The 20,716-nt window shown below is 37.2% G+C and overlaps 1 protein-coding gene across 3 annotated transcripts in view; it reads right to left on the bottom strand.

Moving 5' to 3' along the window:
• The window catches only part of LOC108973739, a 90,527-nt gene that overhangs the window by 3,840 nt on the left and 65,971 nt on the right, over positions 1-20,716 (bottom strand). For all 3 annotated transcript variants that reach the window (XM_018941199.1, XM_018941197.1, XM_018941198.1), the window contains 2 exons: positions 1,677-1,964; positions 100-316 (listed from right to left, as the gene is read on the bottom strand). In XM_018941199.1, coding sequence (XP_018796744.1) covers positions 100-316; positions 1,677-1,964 — 505 coding nt within the window. The remainder of the gene's footprint in view (positions 1-99; positions 317-1,676; positions 1,965-20,716) is intronic.

Here is a 20,716-nt window from a genome sequence, read left to right as displayed (position 1 = left end):
AATCGGTACACTAAACACTGTTATACGACGATTAGGGTACCGATATGCGCTTTCAAAATCGGCAATGAGGCTTTTTACATATACTACAAATGATCTTACCCTTATGCGGCTGCAAAGCACTCTTCTGGTGTGGTCGACGTAGCTTTCGCATACGATCCGATAAGCTATCCCAATCGCCCGGTCGTTCCAATGAGCCATCCTTTTCAATTTGCATTGTCTCGGCAGCGTATTTCATTTCGGTATTAACAACTTTGCCATCAACAATCTTATCGACGTATTGCTCGTCACGTTGTTTGTACAGATGTTGTGTAGCTTCCTGAAATGTTTAGGCACAATCATTTTAGTACATTCCAGATAGATAAAAAAAATCATATTATCACTAGATAATTGTAGGCCGCCTTCTTTAAATTTTTGATTAAATAGTATTTTTCAACTTTAAACAATGAAGGTATCTAGTTATTTTGGTTGCCGAATTAATGGTTTCTAATAATTTTCCATCTCATTTCAATAGTCTTAAACGGTTTCTTATGTACCTATTCCAGAGGATGTAGTCATGTGAAGAAGTTCACGAAACTGAGAAAAGTTCTCTGAGTGCTATTCACTTGGGAATGACTAGAAACGATTCTTTTACATATGGCTCAACCAGCCCACGACTTCCGGTCTTACATCAAGTATCCTCTGGGATCATCAAACTACTTGGATGTCTCTGATTGGACCTTATAACAATGATTTTAGATCTGGAAAATCACCATATTCCCCATGCACCATATTTTGGAAAACCCGTGACCGGAAAACCGAGGACCACCTCCACATTATCGTTGATTTCAAAGTTGTTTTTGACAACACGAAAAGGAGCTGCCTTTTGGCGCGAAGTATTAGTTTTGGTATCCCCGAAAAACTAATACGGGTGTGTAAATTGACGTTGAGCAATATCAAAAGCGACTCCCTTTCGTGTGACTTCTATAGGTCACTCATTATTCCCGTCCTGCTATATGGTGCAGAGGCATGGACGATGATAACATCTGCTGAGTTGACGTTACGAGTTTTAGAGAGAAAGGTTCTGCGCAAGGTTTATTGTCCTTTGCGCGTTGGCCACGGCGAATATCGCATTCGATGGAACGGTGAGCTGTATGAGATATACGAAGACGTTGACATAGTTCAGCGAATTCAAAGATAGCGGCTACGCTGACTAGGTCATGTCGTCCGAATGGACGAAAACAATCCAGCTCTGAAAGTATTTAACGAAGTACTCGCCGGAGCAGGCAGAGGAGGAGGAAGACCTCCACTCTGTTGGAAAAACCAGGTGGCGAAGGGCCGGGCTACACTTGGAATCTCCAATTGGTGCCATATTGCAAAAAGAAGAACCGACTGGCGCGCTGTTGTTAACTCGGTAAGCAGTTTCTACGCAAGAGAAGAACTTTGTACACCCTTACTAGGTTTAGTTTTAGTTTTACCTTAATGTATCATGTAATATTACGTAAGTCAATGAATTTCTAGTGCGATTATTGCGGATGAGAACCTGACGCACTTTTACTTCTAATTAGTTTTCTAATTTTCCTTTACATTACTTCGCAAACAGTTACCGCCCCAAAAAACCATGTAGTTTCTACGAAATTGACACCTATTTCCGCTTATACATAGATATGAGTACATAGGACATGTATGTTTGTACTTACCACAGTTTCGATTTTCTCACGACTACCGATCGAACGATCGTCCTCTTCAGGCAATTCACGGTCTACGATTACTTCGTGTTCGGTTGTCTTCTTGCTCTCCGTAACGAGCTGTCCGTCCGCTTGTAGCAGGCAACGCTTCTCGACGTCCTCCGAATCGATTGTCTTAAACGACTTGGTGGTATTGGCGATAATGCGTGGACCCAATGGTACCAGTTGTTTATGATTTTCCGCTGCGCGTAAAGCTTCTTGTAGATTCTCAACGCCGCTATTGACTGCCTTCACATAGGTCTAAGTGGTAAGAAGAATAAAAAACAATTAAAAAATTGCTTAAAAATAAATAAGTAAACGTTTCATCATTTCAATTATTGCGTGGTAGAGGAAGGGCAAAGTACGAAATAAAGAAGAAATAAAAGAGCGAACAGAATAGAATTGCGGTCGGCGCATTTGAAATATTACATCATCATAATAATGATCGGAACATCATTATTGCTATTGGTGTCGTTATCGACACCAACATCAACGCCAGCGTCGTCAGTAGCCAACCAACGTAGACAACAACAACAACTATAATAAACTTCCGACGAAGACCAAGCTCCGAGCAGCAGCAAGAAGTTTATCAACATTAGCGACAACAAGTGCAATTGTGCAGCGTTTTTTGTCACCAACTACACGCTATTGTTATACACGTTTGTTGTTGTTGTTGTGTGCGTGCGGAGACATCAGACACGTTGAATGCTAGCGCAGTATTTAGAGCAAAACCAAAACCTGCATATTCGTTTGTTGCTTGTTTTGCTTTGAAACATGTGCTGCCACCTATACAACAACAACAATAGCGGTAATAACATTAAAGTCATAGGTGGTACGGTAGGAACAACATAAAAAACATTAACCGCAACTACTATGGAGGAGTATAAAGAGCAAGTTAGCAAGACAATTCACTTTTGCTTAATAGTCTTAAGTTTTTAAGCTTTTACTTTTGCCACTTCAGCTAAATGTCTTCCGTTTGCTACTGTTCGGCAGCGCACTGGCGTTCCAAAAAGAGGGGTAGGGCTTTGGGTAAAAACGCCGCCTTTTTAACGGTATACCACCGATAATACCCAGACGCCAGAAGCTAGTCCGTGGAGGTTCACAGCCATGATGTTGTACAGACAGACGTCTTCAAAATGATATTAGCGATTTTGTAAAAATCCATGGATGTAGGGGGTTTGAATTGGTAGTATTACTGATTTGTACTATTGTGAATGGTACGACTTTGGAGAGAACCACGACAATATTGTTGTAATCATTATAATAAATTATTTTGGGCTATGTTAGTCTTATGCTAAAAAGTTAAAGTCAGTGCTAGAGACCGATAATGATTACCTTAGGTTAAGTGAACAGCTGAGAATACTGATAAGTTGTGATATCTGTATAGTTCTAAATATTAATAGAAGTCGGTAAGCCACTTTGAGCCTGCTACAAATTGGTTGTGGCATCTAATATCGATATCGGCTATTTACCAGGTGCGCTGAAGTTATTACTGGCGAGATGTTTCAACTTAAGAAAAAAACAGGACTAAGGAGGAAAAAGTGCCTGGAATAGAGTCCGATAAGATTTTCAGCCTGAACGCAATTTCGCCCCCGTACAATGTCAGTTAAGAACTCGTACGATTGACTTTTGACAGTGATTATTATTTGATAATGATAGTTATTCAGGAAGCTATTTTAATTGGTTATTATACCGTAAATGAGCTTGGGCTAACTCAACGTCTCTAACACCTCATGTTTTGGTACTAAACTAGCCAAATAATGATTTAATGGAATACTAATGAGGCAGACTCTCACTTTTCGTAATTCGACTTGGGGTTTCTTTAAAGAAAAGGTAGTGTGCTCATATTCTTCGTATCTGGACCTTAAAATACAATGCTTGGATATTTGCTGCTTGGATTCCTTTTTTCGTCTCAATATGCTTGCCTTTTATCGCCCTTTTCAGGCAAGGAGACAAAAAAAGTCCAAGGAGGCCACATCTGGCCTGTAAGGTTGCTGTGGAAGCGTTGGGATGCCGGCCTTGGTTAGGTAGCTGTTCACAAGAAAAGCGGTGTAAACCGGGGCGTTATTGTGGTGCAACTTCCAATCAGCAGTTTGCAGACAACGGATAAAGGTCCTGGGATACATGTTTCCCAAGAGGGATCTCATCGCCTCACTAGCAATATGGTGAGTCTTTGTTATTTAGGAGAGAGCACAATAGACCTAAAGTCGCAACCCTCGTCTATTTATCTTATTCGCCAATATATCTTCACGAAACTGGGCATAGATTATTGTCCACGACAATGTTACAGTTTTTGAAAAAACGTTTGAGATCGGAGCTCGATAGCATATAGCTGTCATACAAATTGACTAATCAAAATCAAGGTAAATATATTCTTATGCTCTTCTATGCTATAAGAAATGCATCTGTGAAGGGTATTAATAATAATGTATTTTTCTTAATCTATGTCAAAAGACACAATTGGTCGATATGGGCGAAATTAAATTTTCACACACGTACAAGTATAAACCAACAAACCGCCAAACACATGTTGAAATGTAGTACGAATGTATGGTAATGTCGAAATTCCCGTACGAACAGGTAGGAGGAGTAAGCTATGAATTAACAATTTCTGCTCTGTGTAGCTTTATGGGAGGCAAACAAATTTTTTGACGTGCCTTCTTTATCTGATTGAAAAGCGTTTAATCTTCGTACAGTCAATGAACTTCTAGAGCTAAGAGTTTCTTGTTCTAAGGTAGAATAATGATCTATGCTCTATTTATTAGAGAGTGCTCTACGAGTACATGAATAGTTATTTATGTAAGTACATCAAGCTCCCTTTTGATTTGAAGCGTGTTTAATGGATTTACTGTGGAATTAATTAGGATACGAGCACACATACGTAGTTACGTGTGCCTGTTTGAAAATGACTTCAAATGGGCGGCACTGTGCATAACAGTAAACATCTTAAAGATTAATAATTTCGATAGCATGTGGCCGGCATGAGTCAATCACAAAATATGCGTTAAAATAGAAAGCAATTAAATGTTTATAAGTGTTCTTAAATGTACATGCATACATATGTATGCTTACAGGTATTTCAGATGATATCATGGTGATCTGTTATACGCCCACACAAATAAATTGACAGAAAGAAATTTTCGCCAGTTCTGTGATAATTTAAAGGAGTTCTACAGATCATTTGACCTAATCAGCCTGTTGAGATAATACTGTCCTAAATCCATCAAATGATTTCCATTGTAAGTGTGTAAAGGAACCACAGTCCTTGGAATTTATATATATATTTGTTGTTGTTAGAAAAACTACTAAAAAAGCATTTACTGCAGTTAAAATCTGTTTGTTGGGCAATCACCTTTCCTTTAATCTGATACTCAATTTACTAGTTTATGAATTGCCTGAAACACAAAAACTCTTACCATCAAGGTCTTGCAATTAACTTAGTGTTATTTTTAGTTAGCTAGACATTGCAGATTGATGAATAGATAAATATTTCGATTATAAATTTTATGATAACTTTTCGATATACAATTATCGATAAACTTATTGTTATTGCCGTTACATCGACTTAAGCCGTATATAACGTTTTTCGATGAAAAATATATATATACTTGTATCGATAAAGTTTCGAATATAACCTTTCGATAATTCTTCTTCTACAATTATGTATCCATTCCGGAAAAAGCCAGCTGACCCCCACACACACGAAAAAAGGCTAGTGATCCAGAAAAGATTCTACGACTTCCGCAAATCCCCCAGCTCCCCCTCGAAGAGCACTGACAAGCTCAAGACCAACAAATCCCCCGGCCCGTATGAAATTCAAGCTGACATCCTGAAAAATTAACCCTTGCAGAGCGACTGGCAGTACTATTTAATATGTGCAACACCTGCTTCGAAGCCGGAATATTCCATAAACCCTGGAAAAATTAACGTGTGGTGCTAATCAGTAAGGGAAATCTAATCTGATGCCTACAGTATCTTGACAAATCGGGAAAGCTCTATAAAAGACTACTGAAATCGAGACTTGAAGTGGCTATTTATAAAACTGAAGGACTCCTCCCTAATCAACATGGTTTTAGACCCGGCAGATTAACGCCAGAAGCTATCAAATGCGTCATTGAAAGTGTAGAAGCAGCATGATGACATAAATACAAAGAATAGTGTTGCTGGCGACTTTAGTTCTCGAAACACTTTCAGCAGCACTAGATGGGTAAGTATGATCGACGTTTTCGAAAAAATCTTTAAAATCCCCGACTACCTCAGGAGATGTGGGGTGTGTGTGCTACCTTAGTAACTGAAAACTGTTGTACAAAACTTGCGTCGTGATCCCTGACGGATAGCGGTCACGTCAGGAACAGCACAAGGATGCATTCTAACGCCAGACTCGTTGAACATCAGCTACAATGCTGTTCTAAAACTTGAAATGCCAGACGAATATAACTTTAATTGAATTACAGCAGGAGACATAGAAGAAGCGCGAAGAAAGTTTAATCAGGTTATGATACGGACGCGGGAATGGCTCGACTCACAAAACATCTATGTAGCTCGCTACGCAAAAAACAGAGCTCCTACTGATAACATAAAAGCACTTACCTTCCAAGTTAGCAGACTAATGGCCAACATACGGCACAGCCAAGAAAAGAGAAAGCTCCTAATGTCAACGATAATTAGCACCACACCGCAATCCTCAGAGTCCTCAGTCCTTACATCAGCCTACCGCATACTGTTAGGTGATGCAATATTGGTTATAAGCGGTAATACCCCAATTGACCTTCTATCTTTAGGAGCTAAAGAAAACATCCGAAACTGCAAGAGCGCAATAAAACAAATGAAGAAAGATGGCAACGAGGAGAGGAGAGATTGAGAGTCGCGGCATTAGGACGGCCAGACTCTTAGAAGCCGACTTTTACACAACTCAGCTGTTATCCGGTCACGACCACTGCAAAAAGTAATCAACGTCATATTGGAGAGTGAAACCAACTGGGGACGCAGGTGCGCAGATCTAAATCTCTCAGATTGCACTTCAAAGAAATTTAGTTTTTAGGAACTACAATAATTGCTATCTTGACAGAAAATATGAAATATACTTAAGCGATAAAATCTTAACTGACAATATCTTAAAAAATAACCTTTATCGACCTCGGTCAGCCTCAATATGCTGTTATTTGTTTGGTGATTATTTGCATAATTTTGAATTAAACTATTTATTAGCTAAAAGCATGTGCTTGTCCACCCACTGGCATACATTAAGGTCAACTACGGACGAGAGTTTAGTTTTGGTACGAGTTTGACATGTATGTACATACGTGTGTATGTGTGTGTACATACACTTGCATGAGCTTTGCTCAGTGCATTTAGCCTGTGGCGAAGTGATTTTCAAACCACAAAATCTAACAAATATGGGCAGCTATTAACAGCAGCCACCAAACAAGTAGACGACGAAGAGAAACGTCAATGAAAATAATAACAACAACAACTCCGTAGTCATACGAGCAATGCTAAGCAAAAAGTTGGCCTGCAAAGTTGCATGTAGAAAGCGTGCTTGTATTTTTCTAATTTTATTTAATTTTTTATTGCTCATTTTCGCCATTAACGCACTTTGCTTATTGACATTGTTCGGAGCACTGGTTCAATGGCAAGAGTGCAACGCAAATAAATTCACAAATTAAACCAGCAATTATTACGTCAAATAAACACGAGATGCTGACGGCGCATGCTCCATTAGATGCTGTCTTAAATGCGCTCGACGAGCATGAGCATGCGCACAATTGTTGTTATGAGCGTGTGAATGACAAGTAGTGTAAACACAAATGTAATAGCGGCACTCAAACAATGGTTGTGTAGCATGGGTACATAGCAACAATAGCGAAAAGCAAAACACGAGTTAGCAACACATTAACCAACAGCAACAAAGTGTACAATGGTGCAATGATGCTTTCCTTGCGATGTGCTGTTGTAGCGCTTTTGTATTGTTGGCTTTGTGCCTTTCATCGATTTCCATTTCATTATTAGATAATTGCGTCCGCTTTGTTGTGTTGTTAAGATTTTCTTTTCGAAAACCTATTAAGAGAGATACCGTGACACTCACTGTCATGTCAGCATTTAATTACTTGTACCGTTGCATGATGATTTGGTTCAGCGATGACGCCGCTGCAAACCCATTTAAAATGGACCTCTGCGCCTCTTTGTGTTTGTGAGGCGCCAGTGGAAATTATACAGATTTGTCGCTGGCAGGTCAAACCTGTTGATGCTAGTTTCGAATGACGTTTGGGCTATATGTTTTTGAAGGCATCGTAACTGGGTTTGTGAAGCACAAATGATATTGTATTCGATTTTCAATCACTTGAGGTTTGATCGTTTTGCAGTTATAGAAAATCGTTATCATTTATTGCAACTTTAACTTAAACAATTTTATAATTCGTTATACTTTTCGCTTTTCAAGTAAACATACAGGGTGTATCGTTCGTGTCACACGTGTTTGTTTATATAAAAATGTTGACCCATCAAGCTTTTTAATGGTGTATGCCTTATATAGAAAATAACATATAATATCGGGTGATCAAAGAAGAGGTACTTTTTTCAACAGCCTTTTTATGACAGATCACGCGTGAGTCGTGCCGAGTTGTCATGTTATTTTTCTCCAGTTTTGCTTGGCATTACATCATGGAACAATGTTTATAAATCGCTCAGACTTATGGTCAACATAAGCGGTCTACTGAGCGTACTATTTGTAAGACCATCACCGTTGAAACTCAGCATTCATTATTGGATAATATTCGACCGAATACACCACATCCAGTACGCAATGAAACAAAATAAAGCAGCGGTGGCTAAGAGTGTACACGGTGATCGTGGAGAGTCGATTCGGTGCCATTCGTAGCAATTTGGATTGGCGCATTTTACGTCCAGATCTTAATTGTAGAGCGCACAAAATACAGCAAATTGTGCAACAATTGAAGGCGCTCGAACTTCCCAAACGACATCGCTTCTCTCTATGGACTCTTGCAAAGTTCCAGGAAGATCCGACGAGTGATGAGTGCCATTTCTGGCTCAATGGGTATATAAAAAGGCAGATTTTCGCATTTGGGATGAAGAGGATGCTGAAAAGCTTCAAGAGCGGCCATTTCATCCAGAAGTAAAAACGGTTTTCTTCAAAAATGCCAGTGAGAACGTAACTGTCAATGGCGGCGGTTATCGCTTCTATTTGATGCTATAAAGTTTCTTATTTCGGCGTTTTGGATCGATTGGCCACGAAGATTGTGTGAAGCAAAACCGTTAGACTGTTTTCTGTTTGAATATGTAAAGTCTATGCGGACAATACCGCTTCGATTCAGGCCTTGGAACAAAACATCAGTCGAAATGTTCGAACGAGTAATCGAAATTGCTCTCTACAGATGGAGCACCGGGAGTGCTAATAAACATTGCCTATTAAATTCGTAATTTCTGTGTTTTTTTTAAAGGTAGTAAACTTCGAAATGGGTAACACTGTATATTATATTGAAGTTATCCAAAATATCCTAACATAATTCGATGGCAATTTGCAAGAAGCTTATGGCACTATTCTGGTGGTACACCAGTTGAGAAATGTATAGTATACCCATCATGCTTAGAATCGGAAATCGTTTGGATAATTTGTTCAAAAAATACTTTCGAAAATAATATTTCCCAACTGGCTATTCAGACTATTCTTCAAAATTTAATGCTTCAATATCATTTTTAAACCATTCCTAAAAAATGGAGACTGCTATACGAGCTGTTCCAACTACAAGTTTTCGGGCGTACTCACGGTTTCTTCTGTTACTCAAAACTGAGTATTTCTTAGACAAAAAAGAAAGCGTGGAAAATTTTCAGATTGAAGTCTAAAAATCGGGGAACTAGTTCGCGTTTGTACGGACAGAAGGACATGACTAAATCGACTCAGCTTGTCACGCTGATCACTTACATATATGTCTTATAGAGTATAAAACTCATGAATTCCTTTGAAGAAATAATTCGAAATTGCTTAAACTTAAGTCATTGCAAAACCGTAAAATTTTATGAGTGAAGATTCTTATAATTTTAACTTATCTTCTAGCTATAATTATAACCCCCCACCTTAAATAATACAAATGAGATTAAGTGTACTATTTACATACTAATCTTTGTCTCTACATTGCTTCAAGAGAATGCCCTCAATATAATATAATAAAGACTTTATAAGATAAAAATTTTTGGAGAAGGCTCATTCGGCGGCTTTCTCAATTATATGGAAACAGCAATTTTGGGAAATTTTTCGCCTATTTAAGAAATGCATCTTGACTGAAAAATTTATGAGCAGCTTTTTGATGCCATATACATATATAGTCATGGGTTAACAGTAAGTTTGCATAAACAGCGATTTAAACCCATGCCACACTGCGTACCTGTCACGCACAACCAAGCGATACAGACACCATTAAGAGATAACTTCCGACACTATAAATACAATAGCGTCAGCTTACTTAGGCGCTTTGCACGAATTTATTTTTTACAGATTCAAAATGATAAAATGCTTTAATAGAAAAATTTCTCACAGTCGTCTTGCTTTCAGACGAATGACTAAACATGAATTGAAAATCAGTGAAATAACAATTTTGTCTTCTTCCTCCAAATGTTTCTTACAGAAAATTGGTTGATTTTTAATTTTACAAGTTATGGTAATAATGAAAACTGCAATTCATAAAACTCACAGCCGAACAACCGAACGAAGTTACATAACAATTAACGAATGCAAATCGAAAGCAAAATTTAAAATTTTAAATCTCATATTGTGAGGAAAAAACTAAGTGGCAAATTTTTCCAAGGGATTTATGTGAACCAATGTCATTTGTTGTAGCAAAAACGTGGATGGCTTTCTTGGTGCCATTTATGCAGCGCAAAGAAGTGTCAAAGCCCCAGCTTAGTGTGTTTGTTAGACGGGTGTTAGATGCTCTTTGTATTTATGCAAGGCTTTTTGTATTTGCAAATTACTGTGACTAGCGAAAGTCACTTGTGGCAAGTAAACGTGTGACACTAATGCTAGCAAACAAAAACACAAATCATAAGTAAAAATAAGCGAATCATAAAAAAATAGCACGCCGGGAATGCGCAGCATATTGTCAATAAATATGTATTGGATGTTGAACACGCAAATAATGAAGACTCCAACAATAATATTTATTGTAACTATATAAATAGTTATAAGTGTGTTATGTTGTTTATTGCAGGGGTTCCCAAAGTGATTTATCGTATGGTCTTCCTTATGAAATACAACGCTTTCGGAATATAAGTAGTTAGAGAGTGATAGAAAGAAAGGACAAGACAGAAAGAGAAAAGGGGGAATATAGATTTCGGGAGAGAAACATCCAAATAACGAGTAAGAGAGTAAATAATTGACGGATCGGTAAAATATACCAAAAACTATTTTCACAACTAGTGCAGGCGTTGTCAGAAAAAAATTCTTGAATTCTTTATAAAATGCTGATCTGACGCTGGAGTCGATATAACTACAGAGTTCTTAAATATCTTGAGATTTTATTCAATCTATATAAATAAAAATGAATATTCAAATTTGATAATTCTGTTTTTAATGTTGCCGTTGAGGTTTAGGGATGGGTTTTTACAGCAAGAATATTTCGAATAATTTCCGGGAAATCAATAAAAACAGCCCTTTTCTTTTTAACATACAAACGAACGAATGTTTATTTGTTAGTAACGCTAAGAGAACGGCTGCATCAATCTTTATGAAAATTTCAGAGGTTATTCGTTGTGGATCGGGGAAGATTTAAAAATAAAATTACCTTATACTTTTCATGAGGAAAAGTCGGAAAATTGGATAGTTCCAAAAAGTAACTCTTTTCCATACACATTTTTATTTTTTAATTTTTGCTTGTTTTGGTGTTCAATATTTTGATTTGTGAATTATTTGAATCGTTCAATTTCGGTCTCTTGCTTTTTTATTCCGGCTATTCAAAAGAGAAATTATTGAAAATTATTCACTGAAAACTTTACACTTGTATGTGTATTTCACGCAAATTGGGCAATTGCAGATTGAAATTTGTTACGAAGCCACAAAGAGGTCGCCCCAGTATCAGTCGGCGTTTTTTGCGAGCAACGTATGGCTGCCCAAGGCAAGGCAAGAAGCACTCCCTGTGCTGTTGGGTGCTGGCTGTACTCTGTTGAGTGGCAAAAGAGTGGTTTGCCGAACGTACACATTCTTCGTTGGATGGTGGTTATACCAAATCAAATTGATGAAATCATTTCTGCGGAATTTCTTGATGTAGAGAAAGATCCATTATTATTCGAAGTGGTGAAAACCAATATGACTCATGGACCTTTCGAACATTACAATCCCTTTTCGGTTTGTATGGCTCACAATAAGTGCACGAAACTGTATCCACGTGCTTTGTTTTTCGGAAACACAAACTAGAAATGATGAATATCCATTCTATCGGCGTAGCTCACCAGACGTCAATGGCAGAATATTCAGCATTTAATTTAGAAGAATGCATATCGAAGTTGACAACTCATGGATGATATTATATTCACCACTAATTCACATTCAAAACTCATATTAATGTTTAGTATTGCAGTTTGGTGTAATCGATAAAATACGTTTGTAAGTACGTCACTAAAGGAMGCAACATGGCGGTTATTGGTCTTGAACGAGATGAGATCAGCAAGTATCGAATGGTCGATACGTGAACTGCAATAAAGCGCTTTGTGGGATATTTACTTTTGCAATTCATGAACGTTTTCCAACCGTTGTGCGTCTCGCAGTTAATTTGGAGAATGACCAAAGAGTATATTTCAACTCAGAGAATACAGTACAGCCAATGAAAACACCGCCAGCAACAAAATTAACATTTACGAGTTTTTTCTCAACTTTCGTCAGTGATCTGTTTGCGAGAACATTGCTCTATTCAGAAATATCTTGACATACATGGAATGCATCGTCGAAGAAATAGTTACGCTGAAAGGAAGGCAAACCAGTAGATTGACATCCAGGTGTGTTCTCAACTAATTCCTTAGGACGAATTTATACAATCCATTTCAGTTCAAACGTATTCCGCTTCCAGTAGAAATTGCATCTGAGGTGACGATCAACAGGACACAACTTGGTTTGCCAAGTTTGGAAGTGCTATGTTTTTCACAGTCAGACATAAGTGGCGTGCTCACGAGTTTGAAAACCACCTTTTCTGTACACCGAAACAGAAATCAAAAAATGTGGTTTATCAAGCAACGTTACAACGGGTGATCTAAGTAGAGATACTTTTTTCCATAGCCTTTTTTTGACAAATCATGCGAGAATCGTGGGAAGCTGTCATGTTATTTTTGTTCTGTCATGGAAAGACTTACGCCTGAAAAATATTTACTTTATTACGAAAATTCACGTTCTGTAAAGAATATGTTTCGTGCTTTTCGGGCAACTTATAATTAACAGAATCGGCCTACTGAGCGCACTATTCGTAACACCATCACCCATCTTGAGWCCCAGCATTCATTATTGAATAATATTCGACCGAATAGATCAGCACGCAGTGAATAAAATATAGCAGCCGTAGCTGAGAGTGTACACGAAGAAAGTGGATTCAGTGTCATTCGCAGCAACTCAGACTAACGTATGGAACGACTTGGCGCATTTTATGTCTATATCTTAAACTGAAAGCATTTAAAATACAGTTTGTGCATGAATAGAAGCCGTTCAAACTTCCCAAGCGACATTGCTTCGCAATATGGCTCTTCAAAAGTTCCAAAAAGATCCGACGTTTTCGAGCCAAATTTTGTTCAGCGATGAGTTAAATTTCTGGCTCAATGAGTATGTAACAAAGCAAAATTACCTAATTTGGGAAGAAGAGCAATCTGAACAGATTCAAAAAATGCCATTTTATTTAGACAAAATATCGGTTTTGTGTGGCCTGTGAGCCGGTGAAATCATCGGTCCATATTTCTTCAAAATGATGCCGGTGAGAACGCAACCATCAATGGCGACCATTATCGCGCCATGACAACCGACTATTTGATGACTGAAATTTAAGCTTGTGATATCAGCGACATTTGGTTTCAACAAGATGGCCCCCCTTACCAAGGAATTTATTGAAAGAACACTTCGGTGAGCATATAATTTCATGTTTTGAATAGGTCGATTGGCCACAAAGATCGTGTGTTGTCACACCGTTAGACTTTTTCCTGTGAATAAAATGCAAAGTGTATGCTGACAATCCATCTTGGATTTAGACTTTGGAGCAAAACATCACATGTGTCATTACCATTCGAAATGCTCGAACAAGCCATCGAAAAATGTACTGAACGGATGGGCCCTTTAAGACGTAGCCGCGCCAATATTTTAAATAAATAATCTTCAAAAAAGATATGCCATCTTTGGTTCTTTCGAATGATAATAAACGTTCCCCATTAAAATTGAATTTTCTGTGTTTTTTTCTTTAAAAAAGTAGGGAACCTTGAAATGGATCAACCTTCAGCTTTGACGTTACTTGGATTAAAAATGTAGAAAGTTATTTGGAAGCTAAAATATTGGGAACCACTGACAATTTCTCTACAATTCATCCACAATTCTCTCACAATTTCTCCAGTTCAACCAGGCACAACATCTAATCAGCGCAATGTAGCAAAAGTCCAACTTCAGCAGCGATACCAAAACATGAGTCCACCACTACTTACTTTTTATGGCAGTCCACTTGACAGTTGGTGAATTGTGCAACAACAACAACAACGAAAGCAAAATATAGCAATAAAAAAAGAAGAAGAAAGAAAAACAGCAGCATTGACTTCACTTGAAGTGTAGAGTGGCATTAAATAGAAGGCGAAGGCGAAATCTACCAAAACGAGACATGACAAGACCAACGGACAAGACAAGGTAAAACAAGCAAAGCTATTCATCTAGGTAAGTAGTTACAGCAGATTGGTGCGGCGACAAGGGTTAGGCGTTAGTAGCAACACACACACACACATACTCACACACGAATTTTGCTTTACATATAAGACGATGCCAAGATGAAACTTGCTTTCTTTCAACCATACTTCATTTCGCCAGCAGCTGAGGTTAACAAAGCAGCGCAGCGGCTACGGGGAAGATCGTGAGTGCCGCGAAACGCATCCCACTGTGGCGCTGTTGGGTGTCGAAGGCGAAGTTGTGCTATGGTTTGGTTAGAAACTCTGCGCTTTTGTATGTATTTAAGTTGATTCGTGTATATGTGTGTTGGCTACTGCGAATATGAATATACATAAATACTCATATATAGAAATGGCAAAGGGGCAACGTTCGACTGTTCATTTTCACAAGACTCGTTTACCTTGGGAGTTGTTCGACATGAACAGGCGGGCGATAGCTGCGCGTATTGGCGTTGCGGTTGCGCGTCTGCGCGATATCTTATCTTGGCGCGCTGACAAGAGGTGGTGGTGAGCTGGTGGGTGATTTGGGCTAGCTATAAGCACGCATAGGCACATGCCATACACTCACCCATACATAAGTATTTATATTTTTTGCAAACTTCTTTGTATTTGTGAATGTAGCGGCGCGTTCTGCCTCCATTTGGCGCTGCCTCAGCTGTTTTTTGGGTGTAAATATTCGCATTTGCATGCAAGAAACACAACTGCTTGCCGCGCCAACGACGAACGCAAACATTTGTGCAACCACATACAGCCACGCGCACATAGTTACGTGTAGGTTGGCTGTCAGCGGCTCTTGTTCTGGCTTCTCCGGCAGCTCCGGCGCACCGGTTGTTCGTGCTGCAAGGCGTTCTTCGACTGGTTGCAGCGGCGCACGTAACAGTGGATTGGGCGGTGCCACCATCGATAGGCCTCCTTACATGCCAGCTACCTATGTATATATGCATCGATTATTGCATATCTCCACGCACACACATACACGTACACTTATATAGTATACTATGCGATATATTTACGCTTTTACAAGTCTGCATGCAAGGCATGTTCTTAAGCAACGTAATCAAGTGCTGCATTAACTACTCGTAATATGCCGCTGCAACGTATATACCATACATTTGAATGTAGCGTGTTGTGTGGCAGTCAACTCACGTATGTATGTATATGTGTTTATAGGTATATGTAAATGATTATGCATGTATTATCGCTGGTTGCATACCGAGGCATCCATTTCTAAGAATTTTAATTGAAATTCACTTCAAAGTGTTTAAAAAATTAAATAAATCAAAATTGATAGTCTCTCATACAGCACGACGCTGAAATTATATTTCGAAATTGTAATTGCAACAACGGTTTTATTTGGATAGGGTTGCGTGAATCTTCTTTTCGTCTATTACGAATGATTTATATGCACTTTTATGGAAAAGAATTAGTAATTTACAATATTCGTAAATTTTTCCTAAAAACTGTAATTCACGAAACGAAACATGTGCAAGAAACAAATTTATAAGGTTTAAACTAAGGCCTCATTATATACATAATTAGTTATATGAAATTGAAATCTTTTTGGTCGGAATCTGAGAGTACTAACTATATATATATCCATAGACAATTTTTTTCTCAAAGCTTCAAGATGATGTTTTTGTTTTTGTTAATAATGAAAAAGTGAACCTCGTTTTTTATAAAATATTTTTTAATGAGAAAAACTAAACAACTTTGATGTGACAAATACTGTCTTTTAATTTTTTCAGGTCATGTACCGGTTTGCTGATTTTCGTCATGACACAACACAATTGGTAAATGTTTTTTAGAAACGCCCCTAGAGGCAATAACGCACTACCGAATATCTGTACAGCTGTTTGGCCGTTACATGCATATTATTTTTAAAAATAAGTTCATACATTCAAAAGAACATTATTTCATTCATTCAAAAAAAAAAAAAAAATTATAATCATTTCTTATCATCCACGAATTCGTCTTTATCTGGTGATATTTTCCACCATATTTAAAAACAAAAACGAGTTTTCTACTGCACTTTTCAAAGAAATATACTAGTTAGTCAACGATAGTGGTGGATTCAGAGGGGGAAACGGGGGATCTGGCAAAGGGCAAAGGCATCAAATAAGATAGATATGCTGCTTGTAATGTTCCCAAATAGAAGACAAAAAGCTGACGAACATTTTCGATTCATTTATTCAGGCACCCAAAAACAAAAAATGGCGTCAGAACTGAAACTTGTCGAAGAAAATCCAAGAATCTGCGGGAACTCTCACACAAACTCCACGCTCAAAATTCTTCTTCATTACATTTCACTTCTTTATTTGTGAAGAGCTTCAGTGCAACCGAAGTTAACGTTTTTTTTTAAACATATTCAATAATACCTATTTTGATTACTTGAAAGTGAAACGCTGAAGACTTTGATTTAATGCTTCTACATTCACTGATTATTGTGGAATGTACCAGTTCTTTGTTTATATTTATTGCGCTTGCGATATTGACTGAGAGTACGACATGAACGTGCCCATTACAGAATTCTCATATATTATATCAGATGACAGATTTATTATTTTTGTAACGATATTATAAACACAAAAACAAATTTTTAGAAGTTCATAAAGTAAATGATAAAATCAGTAATGTTTGTGATACAGAGAACTGTAAATTCACAGATAATATATTCACACAACGGTGACTCGAATAAATAGTGTGAAGAATGATTTTAACAATATTATAAAAATTAGTAATTCGTCACTCTGCCCTAACGGAGCAAAATAATCCAACTTAGTTGAAATGAGAAGCATTTCAAATTAGTGTGAACTCATCATTGACTGGAAGTAAGAGATCAAATCGCAATGTGCAAGAAAGAGGGAAGAACATGACAGTCCTGGACAGACTGCACTGAGGTGCTCAAATGTAATGTGTTACAATCACACATCAAACTAGAGGGTTTTACCTAAGAGAAACCAAATTTAGATCTGTCTAAAGGTTCATTCTACAACAATATTAAACACAATGAAATTGAAAGATGTTTTATGCGAAGACTTTAAACTTTCTAAATACATCAGTATCATGGAAGTTCTATAAAAAAAATTTAGTTAAATAACAAGTCATTAATTGATTTCTTCAAATATAAATCTCATCATAACTATAAACGCTTCCAGGGAGGGATCTATTCAATTTTTTCATTATAAATACTGAAAAGATATATTTGTTGTGTCATTTTGCTTAATCAATGAAATCTGAATGCTATGTATACAAAAATTTTTGACATGGAACCCAAATGGAATAGTCTCCCCCAAGCGCCATGCATCACTAATTACTGCGGAATATTCACCCAAACTAACAGCAAACTGTAGATTAGTATGTAAATAATACTCCCAGGTACCGTTAATTTGTTCACAACACTGATGTAATAGAAGAAGCACAAATAGATATAGAAGAATCACTGCAGAATACCCGCACGACTTTCAGGTCACAACAGCGTCAGCTGATTTGCCACACAGATTAGCTGTTATTGGGCTATTATTTATTTTCTGATACTTCCGCACGTTTTTAGCATTGCAGACTAACCGAATATCAACAACTCGCACAGTACATTCTAACTAGAATTAGAACTAGAAGAGTTCTATTGGCTGTTCTTTTTCAACTTCAACGATTATGCCGTACGCCGCATATGCTGCCACTCCCCATCCCGGTCTAGGTAATTGCCCAGTACCGGTTTGCGAGCAACTTAGACATTCAATGGCAAAAACAACAACAACAACAAGGTAGCTAAAGTAATCAGCATGCGGTCATAATGATGATGCTGCCGATGCGTCGACTGATTTAGTTGATGTTGGGTATACACACAGGTAGGGAAGAAGTGGGGCTGTCTGCGTGGAAGCTGCGTCTTCGTAAAAACTTATTCTTCCATACTCCTATTACAGTATGTAAGCAGAAGAAGGAGTAACAGAAGAGTAAGCAGTGGCAGAAGCCACCACTGCTGTGGCACAAATGAGCAAAAAGGAACTCGACAAAAATCATTAAATTTATTATAGTTCACTTGAGTCCGTTCATTTGGTTATCATGCCAGAGGAGCAGCAGCAGCTGCTGGAATAGCAACAACAAAAACGCTTTAGCTGCTCCACACATACTATACAATGTTTCTACAATAAATTCAATCACTGCAGGAAAACACAGATTTTAGCCATTTTTGCGCCCTGCCGTGTGTATGCGTGTAGCGCTAGCTGTTTTTGCATTTGTTGCTGTGCGCTTTTGTGTTTTATTTTTCCATTTTTTTCTGCTTCTTCTTCTGCTTGATTTGTTGTTATCATTTAACCTCCATGCGAACGCTGAGTCAGTAGTATTGGTATTTGCCCAGTGCTATAGCTGTTGTTGTTGTTCTTTTCGCCACTGCATAGAATAAAAGATCAAGTTCGTTGCTTAAGTCTTTTGTTTCGCAGTTGCTGTTGCTGTTTCTGTTTTTGCTATTTTGTCACTTCCCTTGCGCATTAAAATATCCGCAAACGGCGCAACCGCAGGCACACCAACAAAGTAACGATTACAATAACAACAATTGCAACAAAAATAACAGCGTTAGCATCTGCAATACGAAATTGAACCATAATTTTGCCGTCATCGGGCATTCCGGCATGCGGCAGCGGCAGCGTCATCGACAGTCGCGAGTCATTAGCGCTAGCGCCCAACAGCAACAGCGAGCGCAACGGCACAACTGCCTCAAGTAACAGTAACAACAACATGCAATTACTATGGCTGTGTCATTTAGTCAGTTGGCCACAGCTCTAAAGACTATTATCATCATCTCCAAACACATACTCTACATATGCATATGTATGTGTGTATGTATGTAATCGTAAAGGCCGTTTAACGCTTGTGCTCGGTGCGTGGCTGAGGTCGGCGGTTAAAGGAGGTGTTCATAGAAGGCCGTCCGAGCAGCAGCCGTCACCGCCGCGACCGCTAGCCGGATTTTGAATCGACGAAACACTTTTGTGATACACAATTTTACCTTTTCTCTGTTGCTCTGTTGTACTTTGTTTCTGTAGCTGATCGCCTATGCAATGTTGTTGCTGTTTTATATAGATATTTGCTGCTTTTTGTGTTTATTTGTTTGATTATCTTTCACAATTATTACGTAGTTTGAAGTATCATGCTTGTTTTTGTTTTGTTTGTATTTATTTGATTGTGATTGTTGTATTTATATTTTGTGTACTGCTAATTATGTATTTCATTTCATTTTTTTTTTTTGTTGTTGCTTCGGTTTCTTTTTCTATTTTGTGTACTCCAAGGTTGCATTAAATCGATTTTCGACCGCAGTTACCGTTATGTGGGTTTTTCAATTTCAAGCCTTCTTTAGATTACTTTGTAATATTTTATAATACATTAATTTTTGTTGCTGTTTTAATTTTGCATAGGAATTAGCTGCAACCAATGTTTTTGTACAAGAAATTTATTATTTTTCATTAATTAATTTTTTATGTAATTAATTTTGTAAATGTGTTAATTACATATATTATAAATCTCTTCAAATCAATGTTTTTGTCTAAGTAATTTATTACTTTCAATAATTAATTTTCTATGTAATTAATTAATTTTTCTAATTTGTTATTAATCACTTCTAATTCTTTTTTTTTTCATTATATAACCAAAATTTGTAATTTATTTATTTTAATACATTTTTCATTAATAAACTTTTTTACTTTTTAATTGTTTTCAATTAATATTTTTGTATTAATTTTTCGTCTTATATAAAATAACCAATTTTTTTTATTTTAATTCAATTTATCGCGATTAATTCACTACTTTAATAGTTTTTTAAATTCGTTGCTTTATTGTTATTTTGTTTTAATTTTTTATAATTATTTTAATTAAATTTTCCTCACTCTTCTTGATTTTTTTATTCTGTGTAAATTCGTTATAATAATTAACAAAAACTAATGTTTTTCCTAAGGAATTTAATTGAACTTTTTGTTATTAATTTATTATTTTTCAAATTTATCAAATTTTTCTTATTCTATTTTACTAATTTTTTATTATAATTAACTGTAACCAACGACAAATGACTTTAGTTCAAAACTTTATTTAATTAATTTTTCTCAATTTTCTTTTTTAAATAT

The sequence above is a fragment of the Bactrocera latifrons genome, unplaced genomic scaffold (genome assembly GCF_001853355.1).
Source record: "Bactrocera latifrons isolate USDA-ARS-PBARC rearing strain unplaced genomic scaffold, ASM185335v1 scaffold_5, whole genome shotgun sequence".
Lineage (NCBI taxonomy): Eukaryota > Metazoa > Arthropoda > Insecta > Diptera > Tephritidae > Bactrocera > Bactrocera latifrons.
This window is presented reverse-complemented; position numbering and strand designations above follow the sequence as displayed.